Source organism: Hydra viridissima, unplaced genomic scaffold (assembly GCF_058129835.1).
Source record: "Hydra viridissima isolate aposymbiotic clone 2 unplaced genomic scaffold, HvirCarnegie_v1 scaffold_4, whole genome shotgun sequence".
In the NCBI taxonomy this organism is placed as follows: Eukaryota; Metazoa; Cnidaria; class Hydrozoa; order Anthoathecata; family Hydridae; genus Hydra; species Hydra viridissima.
The window spans coordinates 12,105,820-12,123,520 of NW_028324303.1; the positions used below are offsets into that span (position 1 = coordinate 12,105,820).

The window sequence follows — 17,701 nt, forward strand, 5'->3', positions numbered from 1 at the left end:
CCATTTTGATCGACAACGCGAGTGATCATTGTGGAAATTTCTGGGACTTTGATAGGGAGGTAAGTCAAATGAGTTGGTCTTTCGATGATTTTAAAACCAGGACCAACAGCTGGATAAAAAGAGTAGATGCAATTGAGTTGGGATCCGTTGACGTAAGCAGACCCGATGACGTTGTTGAGGATTCTGATCGTGTTGATGCTTGAAATTCTAACAATATCGTCAGACTCATATTCGGAATTAGGATCCAATTGTCTTTTTGTAAATCCTAAAACTGAGGCGATGCTGTTTTCCACATTCAAATCCATCAAATAATTCATTCCAAGTGTGATGGTTGATTTTAAAGTGTTTAAATTGGGTCAGATTTTTATGTTATCGGGAGAGTAGCTGATTTTATTTGCTGTGACGTAGCTAGCGCTTTGAGACGCATAATTTTTTATTGTGTTTGAGACGACCTTTTGTAAATAATTGTTGATGTCTTTAATGTCGTAGCTCCCGTCTGGAATGGTGACATTTTCCCAATTCCTTCCGTTGTTCATGCTATACCGGAAAGAATTGTTTTTGCTGATGATGTTTGGAAAGCTGTTGTACGTCTCAAGCCCTAGAAAAGCCATTTCATAAGTTTTTCCTTTGTCAAAAACGATTTTGTCTAAAAATTCTGTTATGATTACGTTGGAACTTCCGTCCACGTCGATGGTTATGCCTGACATTTTTTTATTATGTAACATTTTTTTTAAATCCTTCGGATTCATGGAATTTCACAAGTGAAATTTTAGATTCTTCGGATTCAGACATATTTAAATGGTTTCTTTTGGAAAATAAAAAGTGTCAAATCCGCTTCGATATTTTCCATTGTCCTTTTTTGAAGACAAATCAATCACCGCAAATCCGTGAGGTTCAGACCAACAATGCCTACAAAACTTTTCAAACTCTTTTTTTCCCATATCACTCGAAACGTGATCTTGATAAATGTGGTTAATGTTTTTTAAGTCTTGAGGAAAGAGACAGATAAAATTGGTGTTTTCTCTGATCGTTTGTCTTGGGAGCATGAAATAATTTTGAGCGAGGTAAAAGCAGTCGACGTTAGAGTGTCTTCCTCGGATGTAATATTTTTCACATTTGTTTTGTTTGGTAAGCTGCAAATCGTCAAAGATCATTAAATTGTTTTTGGATGAATCAAGATCTTCAGGATTAGGCACATCGTCAGCCGTTTCAAAAAATTCACACTCCATGCCCTCGGTTTCGGAAAAATTTTTTGAAAGATCGTTGATAACACATTCAGGGTCTAGTTTCAATTTTTCAATTTCGGTTTGCACCTTGAACAAGTCGAGAATTATTTTTTTTGGTAATTTTTTTTCGAACGAACTTTTTAGTATTTTGTACTCGGGTTGGAAAAGAGATTTTCCAAAAACTTGCAAATGGTTATAATCCAACCATCCAGGTCTGAGCAATAAATTGAGAAGCAACGTTGTTTTTCCACATCCGGATTTCCCAACGATGATTCCTCGAATGCTTCTCGGTAAAAGCTTGTTGTTGTTTCTTTTGATTTTTCCAATATTCCATGACAAATCAGACACTTCCATTTTTAGTTTAAAAATATTTTTTTTAAATAAAATGTACTGTGTTAAATGTAAAAGGAAAACAGAAACGAATCATTTGAGAAACGAAATCACAAAAAACAACCGGCATATGGTTAAAGGGGCTTGCAACGTTTGCGGAACAACCAAATGTAAGTTTGTTTCTTCGCATTCGCTCAAAGGATCATCTTCGCATACGGCAAAAGGAGGAGACTTGGTGGAAACGATTAACAATTTTTCAAAAAAAATAAAGCTTCCATGGGCAAAATTTCCAGGAGAAATGCACATTCCAGGAATGAATTTTGCAGGACCTGGCACAAACTTAGACAAAAGACTTACATCCACAGACATGTATCAAGAGTGGAGCAAACCGGTAGATCGAGTGGACAATGCAGCATACCATCATGATTTAGCTTATAAATATTTAAACGACGTTCAAAGCAGAAATTTAGCAGATCAAATGATGCTTGAAGAAATGAACTCTATACAAAATCCCACTCAGAGAGAAATAAACGAAAGAAAACTGATCACTCCCATCATCAAAGCCAAAGCTAAATTCGGATTAGGTGTATCTGCAAAAAAAAACCACCGGAGAACCTGAAATGGACGGATCAACTTGCAAACGAGCTTCATAAACCAGTCATTCATCATTTTAAAAGAAGAAAAGTGTTTGTGAACGACATGGATGAAATATGGGCTGCAGATTTTGTTGACATGCAATCGTTTTCAAAATTCAACAACGGCGTAAAATATTTGCTCATGGTGATCGACGTGTTTTCAAAGTATGGATGGATCGTTCCGTTAAAGAGTAAAACTGGAGTTGATGTAGCTAACGCTCTAAGCAAAATATTTGAGGAGAGAAGGTGTACAAAGATGTGGGTGGACAAAGGTAAAGAGTTTTATAACAAGCATGTACAAGCGTTGGGAGTGCAATTGTATTCCACTGAAAACGAGGAAAAAAGTTCTGTTGTCGAGCGATGGAATAGAACGATGAAAGAGAGAATGTTTAAATATTTTTCAGCCAACAACACTCATAAATACATTGACGTATTAGATGAAATGGTGAAAAATTACAACCACACCAAACACTCTTCTATCAAAATGACTCCAGTGGAAGCTAGCGATAAAAAGAATAAATATAGGGTTTGGATGAACCTGAATGGAAATACGCAAACAGAAAGAGCAGGACCAAAATTCTTGATGGGTGATCAAGTGAGGATCGTAAAAAAGAAGTCTCATTTTGAAAAGGGGTATACACCGAGATGGACTGAAGAGGTTTTTACCGTGTTAAATGTTCAGCATACGAATCCACCCACGTATAAAATCGCTGATGCTAACGGTGAAGAAATTAAAGGTACATTTTATGAACTAGAAATGCAAAAGACCAATCAAGACATATTTAGAATTGAAAAAGTCATTCGAAAGCAAAAGAACAGATCTTTAGTCAAATGGTTGGGATATCCAGACTCGTTTAACTCATGGGTAGATAATAATGAATTGTTAAGTTTGCAAAAATAGACGCGTCGTTTTGTATGGCAAGAAAAAAAATTTTTGAGTTAAATAAAAATCTTGTATATAGAAAAGAAATGAATTTTATTACAATGGAAAATTTTGATGAGAGCAAATTATCAGTTGGAGAAATTTACGCAGCAACAAAACCAGTAGTCTATCAAAAAGTGCCAGTAAAATATTCTTATCCAACTGGAGATGGTCCTCTTGTATTACGAACACCTACATTATTTTCGTATGGTGTGTGTGAAAATAAAGATCCGGTAACACAAAAATTGACTGGATATTCCATGTCCTTTGTTTGCTTTGATGCTAAAAAGGGTAAAACTGAAGAAGAAGAAAAGTTTATTAGCACAATGGAAAAGATTACTTTGTTTATTAGAGGTGAAGTAGATAAATTGTCATCCAAACTTAAAAAGGGAGGAAGAAGAAAGCAAATTAATTCAGACGAATTGAGTATTTTAAAATATAAAGCTGGACATGCTGATGCAGCGCCAGTGTTTTATGCTAAAATGTATATAACTAAAGGATCTAAAAATGAAGACGAAATATTCATTACTTCTACATTTCATAGAAAGAAAACAGCTCTTGATATAAAAAATGGAGTCAAAGGAGAACATCATAATAAAAATTTGGTCTTATCTTCTGGGCATGATTTTATCAACCAAAGATGTTATGCTATTGGAGGACTTAGAATTGAGGGGGTGTATATTGGTCCTTCGATTGTGTCTATTCAAGTTAAACTGTCCGAAGCCATCATCGTAAAAAATGCGTCTTTACCTCATAGCATCATGATGTGTGAAAACTTGGATTTGGGAGAAATGGATTCTGACGAGGAAATGTAAAAGCACAAAAAAACTGAAAATAAAACGACTTAAAACATTTTATTTTCATATTAAAAAATGCATGCCCCACACAAGTTGCTTAAAAACAGCGCCTCAGCAGAGATTTACAATTTTAATTTCCAACTGAGTCATTTAGAGGATAGAATCAAAGAGTTGGAACGAAAAAATATGAAAAACATTATTGTAACAAAGAAAAAGTTGGATTATCCCGCCTATTTCAACACCTACAGACAGCACGAGATTTTTGCTCAACAAGACATTAAATTTCCTCCTGTATCTCACAAGCAGATATCGTTGTCTGTAGGTTTACAATTAGACAAAGGAATTGCTGTCGTCACTTTGATGGATAAAATAAGCAACCAATTGAATTATTTCAAAAACGATGCTATTTTTTCCGAGTCTGTGGATGACATAGTTATGACCATACACAATTATAACAACCAGGAAGTCACCGTTAAAAAAGGTGAAAAGCTTTGTAAAATAAACTACATCGATTCGAATTAAAAAAAATGTGTCTGTTAAAAAGATGGAGATAAACAAAAACACTGAAAAAATTTATCCAGTTCTTCCAACGGCACCATCAGATGGAGGACATATTTACCGGCTTCAAAAAATAAGCGAGATCCAAAAAGAAATAGAGGATGAAAAAGTGAAACGAATGGCTTTGAGTAAAAAATACCATCGAGCGGCAAAAATAATTCGTTTCACCGACGACGGATTGCAAACGGTATGCATTGGTTTAGGGGTTGCAGGGATTGCACTTTTGTCAACCGTCGTTGCCACCCCAGTTTCGATTGCGTGTGAAGGGGTTGCTGTTGGATTGGGAGCTTTATCCATTTTCGGAAATCGTCAGAACAAAAAAATGATGCTAAAGGCTGAAAAGCACGAAAAATTGAAAGTTCTTTCCGAGTCAAAATTGAATACGATTAGTGACCACATTTCAAAATCTCTTATGGATGGATTTGTGAGTGATTCCGAGTACGAACTCATTCTCAGCGAGCTTCAAAAATTCAAAACTATGACTGAAGAAATCCGAACCAAGACAAAAAGCGTCATTGACGAATTGACTAAAGAGTCGTTGATCCAAAAAGGAAGAGAAGACGCGATAAAAGCATTCAACAACTTGTTTCAGAAATCATCATGATTTTCCATGAATCCGCACGCGGATTTAAGAAATCGTAAACGCAATCGAGTTTTTGTTTTAAGTTTTTTTCTCCGTATTCTAAAAATGTCTTTTTTTAGAATACAAGATCCTGAAAAGCGAGATGAGATTTTGAGAGAATATAGAGCTAATAGAGAAAAGCTTTACAATGAGAGTCTTAACACCAACATTTCAGATGCAAATTATCAGACTGATTTGAGCAAGTTTTTTAAGCCTCTGATTGAGAGCAATGAAAATATAAAAAACGAACTAAAAAGCATCGCATACAGAGAGGTTGAAAACACTCCACTGGCTTTGACTTATCCAGAAAGTGAGTCGTCTTTTGAAAGTTCAAAAAGTGATGAAAAAACTTTTGGAAAAATGAATGTTGGAAATATTGCTTTGGAATATTTATCCAAATATGCAGCCAAAAAATTTTATGCAGACAGAGTGTTTGGAATTCACGCAAAAGAACGCGGAAAAATGTTTATTGGAGACAAAGAAATTTTTATCGACAATAACGACGTTATTATTGATGGAGAAAAGTACGAGGGGACGACAGGTCTTTGGGAGTTGATCACAAGATCCAAGCCTGATACAACAAAGGTGTCAGACGAGGACATGAAAAATTATGAAAAAATACTCGTTGAAACGCATGCAATGGAGAAAGAAGGGAGACCAACCGTGCCAAAATCTTCGAGAAGTGAAAAGTGGGGAACGATTGTTTCAAAAATTTGGGAAAAAAATTACACAAAAACGAGTGGAAGAAAAGGTCGAGGAGTGATCATTCTTCCGAGCGATCCAAATGTGCTTATGCAAAGGCTTAACTTGAGCATCGCCGCAGGACATGCAGGAAATATAGCATCGAAAAACGAAGCCGTTGCCATTTGTGACGAGCTTTTGAGACAGGGGGAAATAAACAAAGAAGAATACAGAGCGATTCAAAAATACATCGAGTCGTGAGAACGGATTTAAGAAATCGTAGATTTCAATGAATCCAAAGGATTTAAAAAAATATTTTCTCATTTTAAAAAAATGCTCATTGTGAACAACAGAAGATATTTTAAAAAGAACGTCGTTGGAGGTGGAGGAATCATGGACGCGATTAAAAATTTTTTGAGGAGAATGGCAGCTTCAAACGCTTCACGATCGTCTCTTCATTTATTGAGAAAAGCAGCAGCAAGCGAAATTGGAAGAGAAGCAATCACAGCCGCCAAATCAGCTGGAAAAGAATTAGCCTCTTCAGCTATATCCACTGCTAAAGACGTTGCCATCGACAAAGGAAAAAAAGCGCTTGAAAAAGTTTACGCCAAGACAGGAACAGTGAATCCAAACCAAATACTCACCACGATTGTAAACGAAGCGGCAAAGACTGATCCGTATATTAATCCAATGGAAGAGCTGCATAAAAAAATGTTTGGTTCTTCCATTCAAGTGAAAAAGAAAATGACGAAAAAGAATGCGGCTAGAATCCAAGATCTCGTTAAAATGGGGAGCGGGCTTTTGATTGCTTGATTATTTTAACAAATCAAAAATGACATAAATTTTTTTTTCTCATTTTAAAAATGATAAACACCGATAGATTAAGAGTTGATGAAATGCCAGAGTATGACACTGGAATTGAAAAAGTTGATTTTTTCGAGTACCACCCAACAAACCTCGATTTAAATTCTTCAGCAGAGATCATTTTTGAAATTGATTGTCAATCTGTGCAAACAGTTCCGTCTGAGGCTTACATCCTCGTTGAAGGGGTTCTCAAAAAAGCGGATGGGACTGCATACACAGCAACAGACAACATTGCTCTGATAAACAACGCCATCATGTATTTGTTCAGCGATATCACCTATGATTTAACAGGACAACAAGTGGAAAGGGTTATGTATCCAGGTCAAGGAACAACCATGCTTGGATTGTTGAAATACCCTTTTGGTTTTCAGCTTGCAGATGGTTTGAAGCAAATGTGGTATAAAGACACTTCAAACGCCACCGGAAATTCAGGGTTTGTTGTAAGGCGAGACCACTTGTTTGCAGACACGACATCCATTGGTGCGTTTTCGTTCAAGATACCATTAAAACACATTTTTGGTTTTTGCGAAACTTACGACAAAGTTGTCTATGGATTCAGACACAAAATTACCTTTTCAAAAAAAGAATACGACGACGCCATTTACAGAGCCGAGACTGTTGCCGCAGGAATGATCGACCTTAAAAAATTCAGACTTTTTATGCCTAGAATTGAGTTGGATGTTTCGAAGAAATCCGAATTCTTGAAATTAATGGCGAGTAAAATTCGCGTCCCAGTAGCTTATAAGTCAAACAGAGTCGAAAGACAGGTCATTCCTGCTGGTCTCACAGAATTCACTTGGACTCTAGGAAGAATCACAGACACAAGCGTTCCGAGATATATCGTGCTTGGACTTCAGACAAACAAGAATTCCAGTCAAATTATAAATCCAGCCATTTTCAACCATTGTGATGTCAGCAATTTTTTCGTAACCGTCAATGGAATAAAATATCCAAATTACAATTACGATTTGAATTTTGGAGAAAAGAAAATTACCATGGCTCATTCTGATGCGTTCTCTTTTGACGATAAATATTATGGTACAAACGAACTTGTTTGTCAATCTGGTTTGTCTCTGCTTGAATATAAAAATTTGTATCCGTTGTTTTTTGTAGACATTAGCAAGCAAAAAGAAAGAGTTGTTTCTGAAACAGCAGAATTGGTGGTCAACCTCAAATTTCGAACAGCAGTACCAGAAAACACCGTTATTTTTGCAGTGATCATTTCAGACAGATTGATCAAATTCGATTCCGACGGAACCAACATGAACGTTGTTTATTAGGTTTGAAAGTTCTTCATGAGATTCTTAACAAAAATGATTTAAATAAATTTTTTTTCTTTTTAAAAATAAAACATGAGATATACAAAAAATTATCTGAAAAATTTGCTTATGGAAAATGGAATCACATTAACCTCAAACAAATTGTTGCCTTTGATGATGATTGCGATTGATAATAATCTAATAAGTAAAGATTCGCTTTTGAAAGGTGTAAAAGAACACAGGTCAGTGGGTCGACCAAAAAAAGAAATAAAAATGAAAAATGAGAAAACGGAAAAAAAACCGATCGATCCAAAATATGAGAGGCTTGCTTCAATTCGAAATAAACCTGTGTCTGTGAAAACAACCAATATGGAAACCGGGGAAGTGGTTGAATACAAATCCCTTTACAAAGCAATGAAAAAGACAGGACATGGATGGAGATATTTAGAACGTCGAAATGGAAAAGTGGAAGATGGAATAAAGATTGAAATTTTAAATTCGGAAAAGCTTGAAAGAAAAAGTCCGTGAGAAATGTAAAAAAATTTTTTCAATTCTTTTTTCAGAGAATTGAAAAGAAATAAAAATATTAGAAAAATGATTTTGGGTTAAATAAATTTCTTGCTATAATAAAAATGGAAAACAAAACGTTGAAAGAATTAAAAGAAATTGCTAAAAGGCAAAAAATAAGAGGGTATTCTAAAATGAGAAAGGGGGAACTTATAATGGCTTTGCAACCTCCTAGAGTTGTCTCTGCTCCTGCTTCTCTTCGTAGGCGAACGACTGAGGCAAGACCTTTGCCTGTTAATGCTACCGTGGTGAGGTTTGTTAGACCAGCTGTAAAAGTTTCAATAAAGCCAACAAAAGTTTCAATAAAGCCAACAAAAGTAAGGATTGTTCCTTCTGCAGTGATAAAACCTCCTATTGCTCCGAAACCAGCAATCATTCCACCAAGACCTGTGGTAAAACCTCCTATTGCTCCGAAACCAATTCATTTGCAAAAACATATCCTTGATGAACCGGTTTTAGATTTAACACCTGCCATAACACCAAAACCAGTCATTCCACCGAGACCTTCATTTTTTTCAAGTCTGAAGGCAGCTGCAAAAAGTGTGGCGTCGTATGTTAAAACTAAGTTTGATGATGTTAAAGATTGGATAGAACCCTACGTTCCTGAAGTAGTCAAGCAGAAGGTAAACGAATCAGCGGAACAAATCGATAAAAAGATACAGTCTATAAAATCACTTGTATTAAAAACAGTGTATAAACAGCCCTTGCCAAAGCCTTATAAAATAAAATTCAAGTTGACTGAACACGCGTTGGGTAGTACTGTTAGGTTATATTCTTACGAGCCTTCTTCTCAATATCAAGACATTGCATCCTTTTTTAATTTGGTAAGAGAGTCTGCCATTCAAACCATGGAAGGAGAAAGGAATACAAAAGTAAGAATTATTTTAACGTGCGAAATGAAATCTGTAAGCATCATGACCGGTGAAGAAGTGACTCGGGAAGCAAGCTTTTCATCCAGCTCGGAAATTATTCGAGCAGCTACAGATGTAAGAGAACTCATGGGTGAAATGGAAGAAAAAGTATTGGAAAGTAGTGTCAAATACAATGCTTTAGGTTCTAATAGCATCCTATCTAAGATTTTAAGAATGGATATAAACTTTATCGATTACACACCTCTCAGCGGTGGATCCTACATTGAGCTGACTGACGATCTAAAAGACAAAAAGGCAATCATCAACATGAAAAACAACGACAATCAATGCTTTAAATGGTCAGTTACCAGAGCGTTGAATCTGAAAAATAAAAACAACGAAAGAATTGATGAAGACTTGATTGAAAAGTCAAAAGAGCTGAATTGGGAAGGAATGGAGTTTCCTGTGAATTACCATAATATTGTCAAGTTTGAAAAAAATAATCCAACTATTAGCATCAACGTTTTTGAGTATGAAAATAAAAAACCCAACCCTTTGAAAGTATCTGACTTTCTCGATCGAAAGCATAATGTTGATTTGCTGTATATTAAAAACGAAGACACAGAACATTACTGTCTCATTAATAGTTTCAGTCGATTTGCCGGCTCCTCAACATCAAAAGGTAAAAGAAAACAACATTTTTGCAGAAGGTGCCTTCAATGTTATGATCAAGAAGAAAAGCTTCAAAAACATCGAGAAGATTGTTATAAAAACGCGCCAATGAGAATTGAACTTCCTAAAAAGGGTGCAACTCTTCAGTTTAAAGGCATCGGAAAGTCAATGAGGGTTCCATTTATCGTATATGCTGACTTTGAAAGCTTTATCAAGCCGATAGGCTCGTGCGCTCCCAACTCAAACCAGTCTTACACAAAAAAGTTTCAAAGACACATTCCAAGTTCCTTTTCCTATTACATCAAATGTTTTGATGAAACCGTTTATGATGCTGAACCATCCATTTCCGAATCGTCAAACGAGAACCAAGACGTGGCTCAATTTTTTGTCGAAAGTTTGGAAAAAGAAATAAAAGAAATTTTCGGAAAAATCGAGAAAAAAAAGATGGTTTTGACAAAAGAGGACGAAAATAATTTCAAATCCGCAACAGTTTGCCACATTTGCAATAAAAATCTCAAAGACGACAAAGTACGTGATCACTGTCATTTTACTGGAAAATATCGAGGAGCGGCTCACGACGATTGCAATAAAAAATTTCAAGTTCCAAAATTCATCCCGGTCGTTTTTCATAATTTGTCTGGTTACGACACTCATTTGTTTATCAAAAAATTAGGTGGAAAGATCACTTGTATACCCAACAATGAAGAAAAATATATCAGCTTCTCGAAAAAAATCAAAGTGGGAGAGTACATTGGAAAAGATGGAAAACCAAAAAACAAAAAAATTGAATTGAGGTTCATCGACAGCTTTAAATTCCTTTCCTCCAGTTTGGATACTTTGTCTAAAAATTTAAAGCCAGAGCAGTTTAAAAGCCTTGCATTACATTTTGAAGGTGAAAAATTTAATTTGCTTTGTAAAAAAGGCGTGTACCCTTACGATTGGGTGGACGGATTCGATAAATTTCAAGAAACGCAATTACCACCAAAAGAAGCGTTTTTCTCAAAACTTAGACACGAGGGGATAAGCGACGAAGAATACGCGCATGCGCAAAAGGTTTGGAACACGTTTCAATGCAAAACGTTCAGAGATTATCACGATTTGTACAACGTGTCAGATGTGTTGATACTGGCAGATGTCTTTGAAACTTTTAGAGACACTTGTATGAAACATTACAGTCTTGATCCTGCTTGGTATTACACCTCCCCTGGTTTGGCTTGGGATGCTATGCTAAAGAAAACTGAAGTTGTAATAGAGCTTATAACCGATATTGATATGCTCAACATGATTCGAAAAGGAATACGCGGTGGAATCTGCATGATCTCCAATCGACATGGAACTGCTAACAACAAATACATGAGTGATGATTATAAACCTTCAGAACCTTCGAAATTCCTTCAATATTTAGACGCCAATAATCTTTATGGATATGCTATGAGTAAACCTCTTCCAGTTAGAGGATTTAGATGGATGACTGAGGATGAACTTTTAAATTGGAAATCCATGCCTTGCATTCTCGAAGTTGATTTAGATTATCCTGAAAGTCTTCACGATTTACACAATGATTACCCTTTAGCTCCTGAAAGATTGCTTGTTGGAAAAGTGGAAAAGTTAGTTCCCAATTTAAACAACAAAGAAAAATATGTTATTCACCATGAAAACCTAAAACTCTATGAACGAATGGGGTTGATCACTACAAAAATTCATCGAGGTATCACCTTTGAAGAAGAACCTTTCATGAAAAAGTACATTGATCTCAACACCGATAAGAGAAAAGAAGCTACAAACGAATCTGATAAAGAATTTTTCAAACTCATGAACAACTCTGTCTTTGGGAAAACCATGGAGAATATTCTAAAACGCGTTGATGTTAGACTCATTACCACGAGAAAAGAAGCTATAAAATTATCTAAAAAAATTAAATATAAACGAAACACCATTTTTGATGAAAACTTAATCGCGGTTCACATGGAAAAGACAATTGTTTTTTACGACAAACCTGTTTTCTTGGGAATGAGCATCCTAGACATCAGCAAAACCCTCATGTATGAACATCACTACGACTACATGAAACCTAAATACGGGGATAAGCTGAAATTACTCATGACTGATACTGATTCGCTCTTTTATGAAATAGAAACGGAAGACTTTTACAAAGACATTGCTGATGACGTTGAAAGCAAGTTTGACACGAGCGACTTTCCTAAAGATCATCCTGCCGTTCAAAACTTTGCATTTGACGTTGGGTTTAAAAATAAAAAGGTCATCGGTAAGTTTAAGGATGAAACAGGTGGTAAGCAAATTAAAGAGTTTGTTGGGCTTCGTCCTAAGCTCTACTCTTATGAGGTCTTTAATGAAAAAGAAGAACACAAAAAATGCAAAGGAATTCAGAAATGTGTTGTTGAAAAGCACATCACTCATCAAGATTATAAAGAATGCTTAATGACTAAAGAAGAACAGCTCAGAAAAATGAACGTCTTACGATCTCATCATCACAATATTTTCACTGAAGAAATCAACAAAGTCGCACTCAGCTCTAACGACGACAAAAGAGTCATTTTGGAAGATGGAATACACACGTTGGCTTATGGTCACTACAAATTAAAAAAATCGACAGAGACAGAGGAAGAACACGGTGTAGAGGAAGAACCAAAGACAGAGGCAAAAAGGTTGATCGCAGAGTGCAGAGGGATAATCGCGGAAAACAAAGAAATTTCAGGTAAGTCAAAAAGGTTGATCGAAGAGTGCAGAGGGATAATCGCGGATACAAAAAAGGTAAGTGATAAAGACGAGTAACAAAAATGAAAGATTTAAAAAAATAACAAAATAAAAAAATGAGAAACAAAAAAATAAATGTGGAGGGAATTGTTTTACCAAACGAGGCTTTATCCACTATTCAGTTGATGGAAGCAGCAAAAAAACTAAAAATAAAAAACTTTAGAGGAGTTTTTGTCAGAGACGCGTTGCCAAAAAAGCCAAGAAAAAAAGAATGTGGAATTGTCAACACGGGGGATTCGAGCACAGATGGGTTTCATTGGGTGTGTTGGTTCAAAGACGGTGATAAAAAATTCAGCTTTGACTCTTACGCTCAGCCACCTCTCGTCGAGCTCGTTGACTATTTGAAAAGTCCTGTCTTTTACAACAGTGAAAGGGTACAATTTGGAAACACGTCTTATTGTGGACACTTGTGTCTTTACGTCTTGAAAAAATGCGAAGAGGGAGACAGCTTTCAAGACGTTGTCAACACCCTTTGGTGATTTTTTAAAAGTTTTACTCATTTAAAAAATTCGAAGAATTTTCAACAGATCTAAAAGATCTAAAAAAATTTTTACCCCATTAAAAAATGATTGACAAATTCAACAGAAGCGAAATCAGTGTTTATTTTGATAGTGTTGCATCAGACTCAGCCAGCAACGTTTATATTAAAACGGACGGATCGAGCACCATCACTGCAGATTTGGATTACAACTCTCATAAAATCATCAACCTGGGTGAACCCACCAACGCACACGATGCCGCTACGAAAAATTACGTAGACAATCACGTGACAGGTGGTACTGGAACTGTAGTGGGAACTGCAGATTTGGATTTAAATTTTCACAAAGCCATCAATTTGAACGAACCAACTAATCTTCATGACGCCGCCACTAAAAATTATGTCGATGTGAGTTCGAGTCTATGTGTTAAAACAGATGGATCCAGCACGATCACAGGGATCATCGACATGAACTCACACAAGTTGATCAATGTGAGCGATCCAACCAATTTAAAAGACGCAGCGACAAAAGGGTATGTAGACACCAAAGTCTCTTACAACACTATTTCATACACCGACATTAACATGACGTCGCACAAATTAACTAATTTAGCTGAACCTACATCAGCTTCAGATTCGGCTACGAAAAATTACGTAGACACTCATGCTTCAGGTGGAACAACTGTAGGTGTAGCAGATTTGGATTTGAATTCACACAAATTGATCAACGTGACTGATCCAACCAACTCACAGGATGGATCAACAAAGAATTATGTAGACTTGTTGTTGCAAAAATCGAGTTTGACCAGTGTCGTTCCAGGATCCAGTTTTACCAGTTTAGGCTTAAAGTCTCAGACAGTGGCAGCGTTAACCACTTCTCCTGTGTTTGCGTTTTCTGGAAAATCCGGAGTGCTGAAAAGATTGTGGCTGGCTTTATACAGCACCTCTGGCACAAATATTCCAGGTCAAGTTTTTATTCGAATCTTTACTGACGGAGAAATCAATGTAGGGAATTATGCAGAAACAACGGAAGGAATTGGAGTGGATCAAACAGGACTTGCCACTGATTTGCTTTTTTCTCCTTTAGGAGGAGCTTTTTACGCCAATTCTTTGCAGGGATGCAACATGTTTAACACCACTTCCTTGGGAGGATATTTCACATTAGACATGCCTTTCAGAAACGACGTCTCCATTCAACTCGTCAACAGAAATGCTACTGCTATCACGTATTGGATTCAACCATTCATTTCCACACTTGCTTCTATTCCTGCAACCATCCCTCTTTACAAGCTATACTGCAGAACGTTTCGATATTTGAATACCACTTACGGCAGCGAATACGTTTTGATGAACACCAACGGAAAAGGAAATGGAGTGTCGTTGAAATACATAAAGATGCACATCATTGGCGCCTCTGGAAACTGGTGGGAATCTAGAGTCAGAATGTACGATGGGAATTTACCTCCAGGTAACGGCGCTGTTCTCACTCCTTGGACACCGTACAACACCAACAATTACACGTATTTTCCAGGATATGACGGTGACAGCACATGCTTCTTTTCCTCATCCGGACTGGAAGATTTTTATTTGTCGTCATGGAACGGCTCAAATTTGACTTCCTTCAACAACAAATCGACAGGACTGTTGTATCAATCCACATCCTCCATCGGATCAGCCACCACCATCTCTTTTTACAGAAATTTTGGAGAAGCAGATTCTATGCCTACTGTCGCAGCTGGTAGAAGACTCGTTGTCACGCTCAACTCTGGTGATGCTCAAGTTGGTCAATCCAGAAGCTTTTACCTTCTTCTAGGACAAGCCTATTATTACGCTTAAAAATTTCACAAGTGAAATTCCATGGATCCTTTGGATCTAATGTACAGATGAAAAAAAATTGAAAATGACTTAAATAAATTCTTTCTTGTTATCAAATAATGAATTCTCGACGAGAAACAATAATTACAAGAACCCGTGTAACTGAAGATGTTGAAATTGTAGAAAGCGATCCTGAAGATTTACGTTATTTTTTTTATTACGATGAAATGATAGAACGACAATATGAGCTTTTAAACCGACGAGAAAATTATGAAACGAGAGCAAACAGAATACGCGATGAGAGAGAAAGAAACCAAGAACATGATATTATTGAACGACGTCGAAGAATTGAAAGACCTCCGTCTGAAATAATTATAACAGAACCCACTGAACCTGGTGGAAAAATTAAAGTTAAACTTATTATAAGAAGACCATCTGTAGTTGAAATTACATTAGAAGAAAAATTAACTCTTAAAAAACAAAAACGATATGAAATAATTGAAAGAGGAACAACAGTAATACTTAATGGACGTAGACAATAGTTTGAAGAACCACTACAAAGAATAAATTATGTCATTCACAACCTTTTTTTCATAATGTCATCTCATTATGAAAATGCACAAAAATGTCAATGAGTCTGCGCAAAAATGCCAATGAGCCAGAACCTGATATGACATTTTTTCTATAGAAAATGCCAATGAGTCTGCGCAAAAATGCCAATGAGCTTGAACCCGCTTTTTATAGTAGTTGTGTATCCTCTTTGATCACAAATTTTAAAAAATTTTATGCCATATTATTGTCATTTTCCTGGTACATATTGTCTAAATTGTAATCGGCCACGAAATGGTATCATACTTTCGTCTACTGCAATTATTTTGCCTGGCTGCATTATATATTTGCATTTTATATCGAAGTGGGAAATTAATGAAGCAATTTGTAAAGACGATTATTTGCTGCCTCTGGGTCTTCATGATCAGTAAAATGCCAAATTCGTAAAAGAGATTGAAACCTTTTCCTTGACATTATTGAAGGTACAACATTGTTTTTGTATATAAAACTTGTACTCCAGTAGGCTTCGATGTTTGGATAACGCACTAATCCCATATAAAAAAATATATTCCCAAAAAATGCTTCATTTCTATTACATCAACTGGTTTCCAACTGGCAAGTCCACTTTTTGCTTTTATAATATTATTTTTTTCTATTTCTGTGTAGCATTTCGATTGTCTCAGTGACCATCAATTCTAATAGGTCTTCTGTTACAAAAAAGTAAATAACCAGTTATTTAATAAGAGTTCTCTTCTATTATTTATGAGATGAATTCCGTAATTTTCAATAAATACAAGTTAGGATTCAAACCTACAAGCCCATCAAATTAAAACACTTGTCCATCTAGAATCTAGTTGGTTACAATTATCTTCCTCTTCGTCTTCTTCGACATTATCAAACAAATTTTGAGAAGAAATTTCGAAAGAATCAGAAAAATCGCTTTTAAAATGTGTATCATCTACGCTGTCATTGCTATCAAATATGTTTTCTTCGTTTTCTTCATTTTCTTCAAAAATTATTTCACCTTCTCGTCGCAACTCATTTTCAGTTAATGGTCTTTAATTGGAATAGGCCATACTTTCTTAGAATAATTAAAAAGTGTACATACAAAATAAATTCTAAATATTTTAATTTTGGGATTAAGTAAAATTAATTTGTTAAATCTAATATAAAAATAAAAAAAAAGCTTCCTCTCTGTAAGACTACCAATCTTGCATTGAAAACGAGAAAGTTTATCCAAAATATTCAAAAATATTCTACAATGTTCTAAAACATTCCAGAATATATACTATATATTTTCACTTGAAACAGAAAACAAAATAAAATATACTAAATATAATCTGTAAATGTCTTGTTTATAAACAAATGGAAAAAGCTGACTGAAATGTGCTTTCTAAACGTCATTTTGTCGCGGCTGTCCCCCAAAAATATAAAACATGGATAATTAGTATAAACTGCATGTTGTCCGAAAAAGAAGTTTACCATTTTTAAATCTATTAAATCAACCAGCTATGCTCTTTATACTTCAGTTTTTCCAATATTCAAGAAATATTTCTTTATTATTCTTTCATAAAAGTTGAATGCCCTATAGGTATAGAGCTATACTCTTTTCCGTTGTGTAACAGTACACACTTTAAACTTCATTTACTGCAACAAAAAAAAAAGACGCCAATCACTTGGTTTACATTTCTTAAAACAATCTTTGACATAATACTTTGATTATTATTACAATAAAATAAATTCTTTTTAGAGTAGCAATGAGGTAGCAAATCTTTTGTATCAAGTGTAAGTAGATTTTTTTCTTTCACAAGAGATGCCAAAAGTTTAAAAGACTCTTTTGATAGATTTATATATTAATTATGACGTTTAACTCACTGTGATTAAATGGTTGAGAATCTGTCACTTGACAAGATGTAAAATCAGAAACAATTTCATGCTTTACTTCTTCTTTCTCCGTGCTATCAGGTTCAAAACATGTTGATGGTATCGATGGTTGTACTGGCACTGGTGACCGCTGATTACAAGAGTTTACTGAGTCAATACCGGTAATAACAATCTTCATGATGATTAAGAGGTTCCCCTCCAATCATTTTTGGATTG

The 17,701-nt window shown here is 35.5% G+C and overlaps 1 protein-coding gene across 1 annotated transcript; it reads left to right on the forward strand.

Annotated features, from left to right (window-relative positions):
* Positions 1-6,634: 6,634 nt before the first annotated feature.
* On the forward strand, positions 6,635-13,709 carry LOC149889937 (uncharacterized). The gene is made up of 3 exons (XM_090085195.1): positions 6,635-7,477; positions 8,605-8,778; positions 13,674-13,709. The coding sequence occupies exons 1-3, from the start codon at positions 6,635-6,637 to the stop codon at positions 13,707-13,709; spliced, it is 1,053 nt and encodes a 350-aa protein (XP_089941321.1).
* The last annotated feature ends 3,992 nt before the right edge of the window (positions 13,710-17,701 follow it).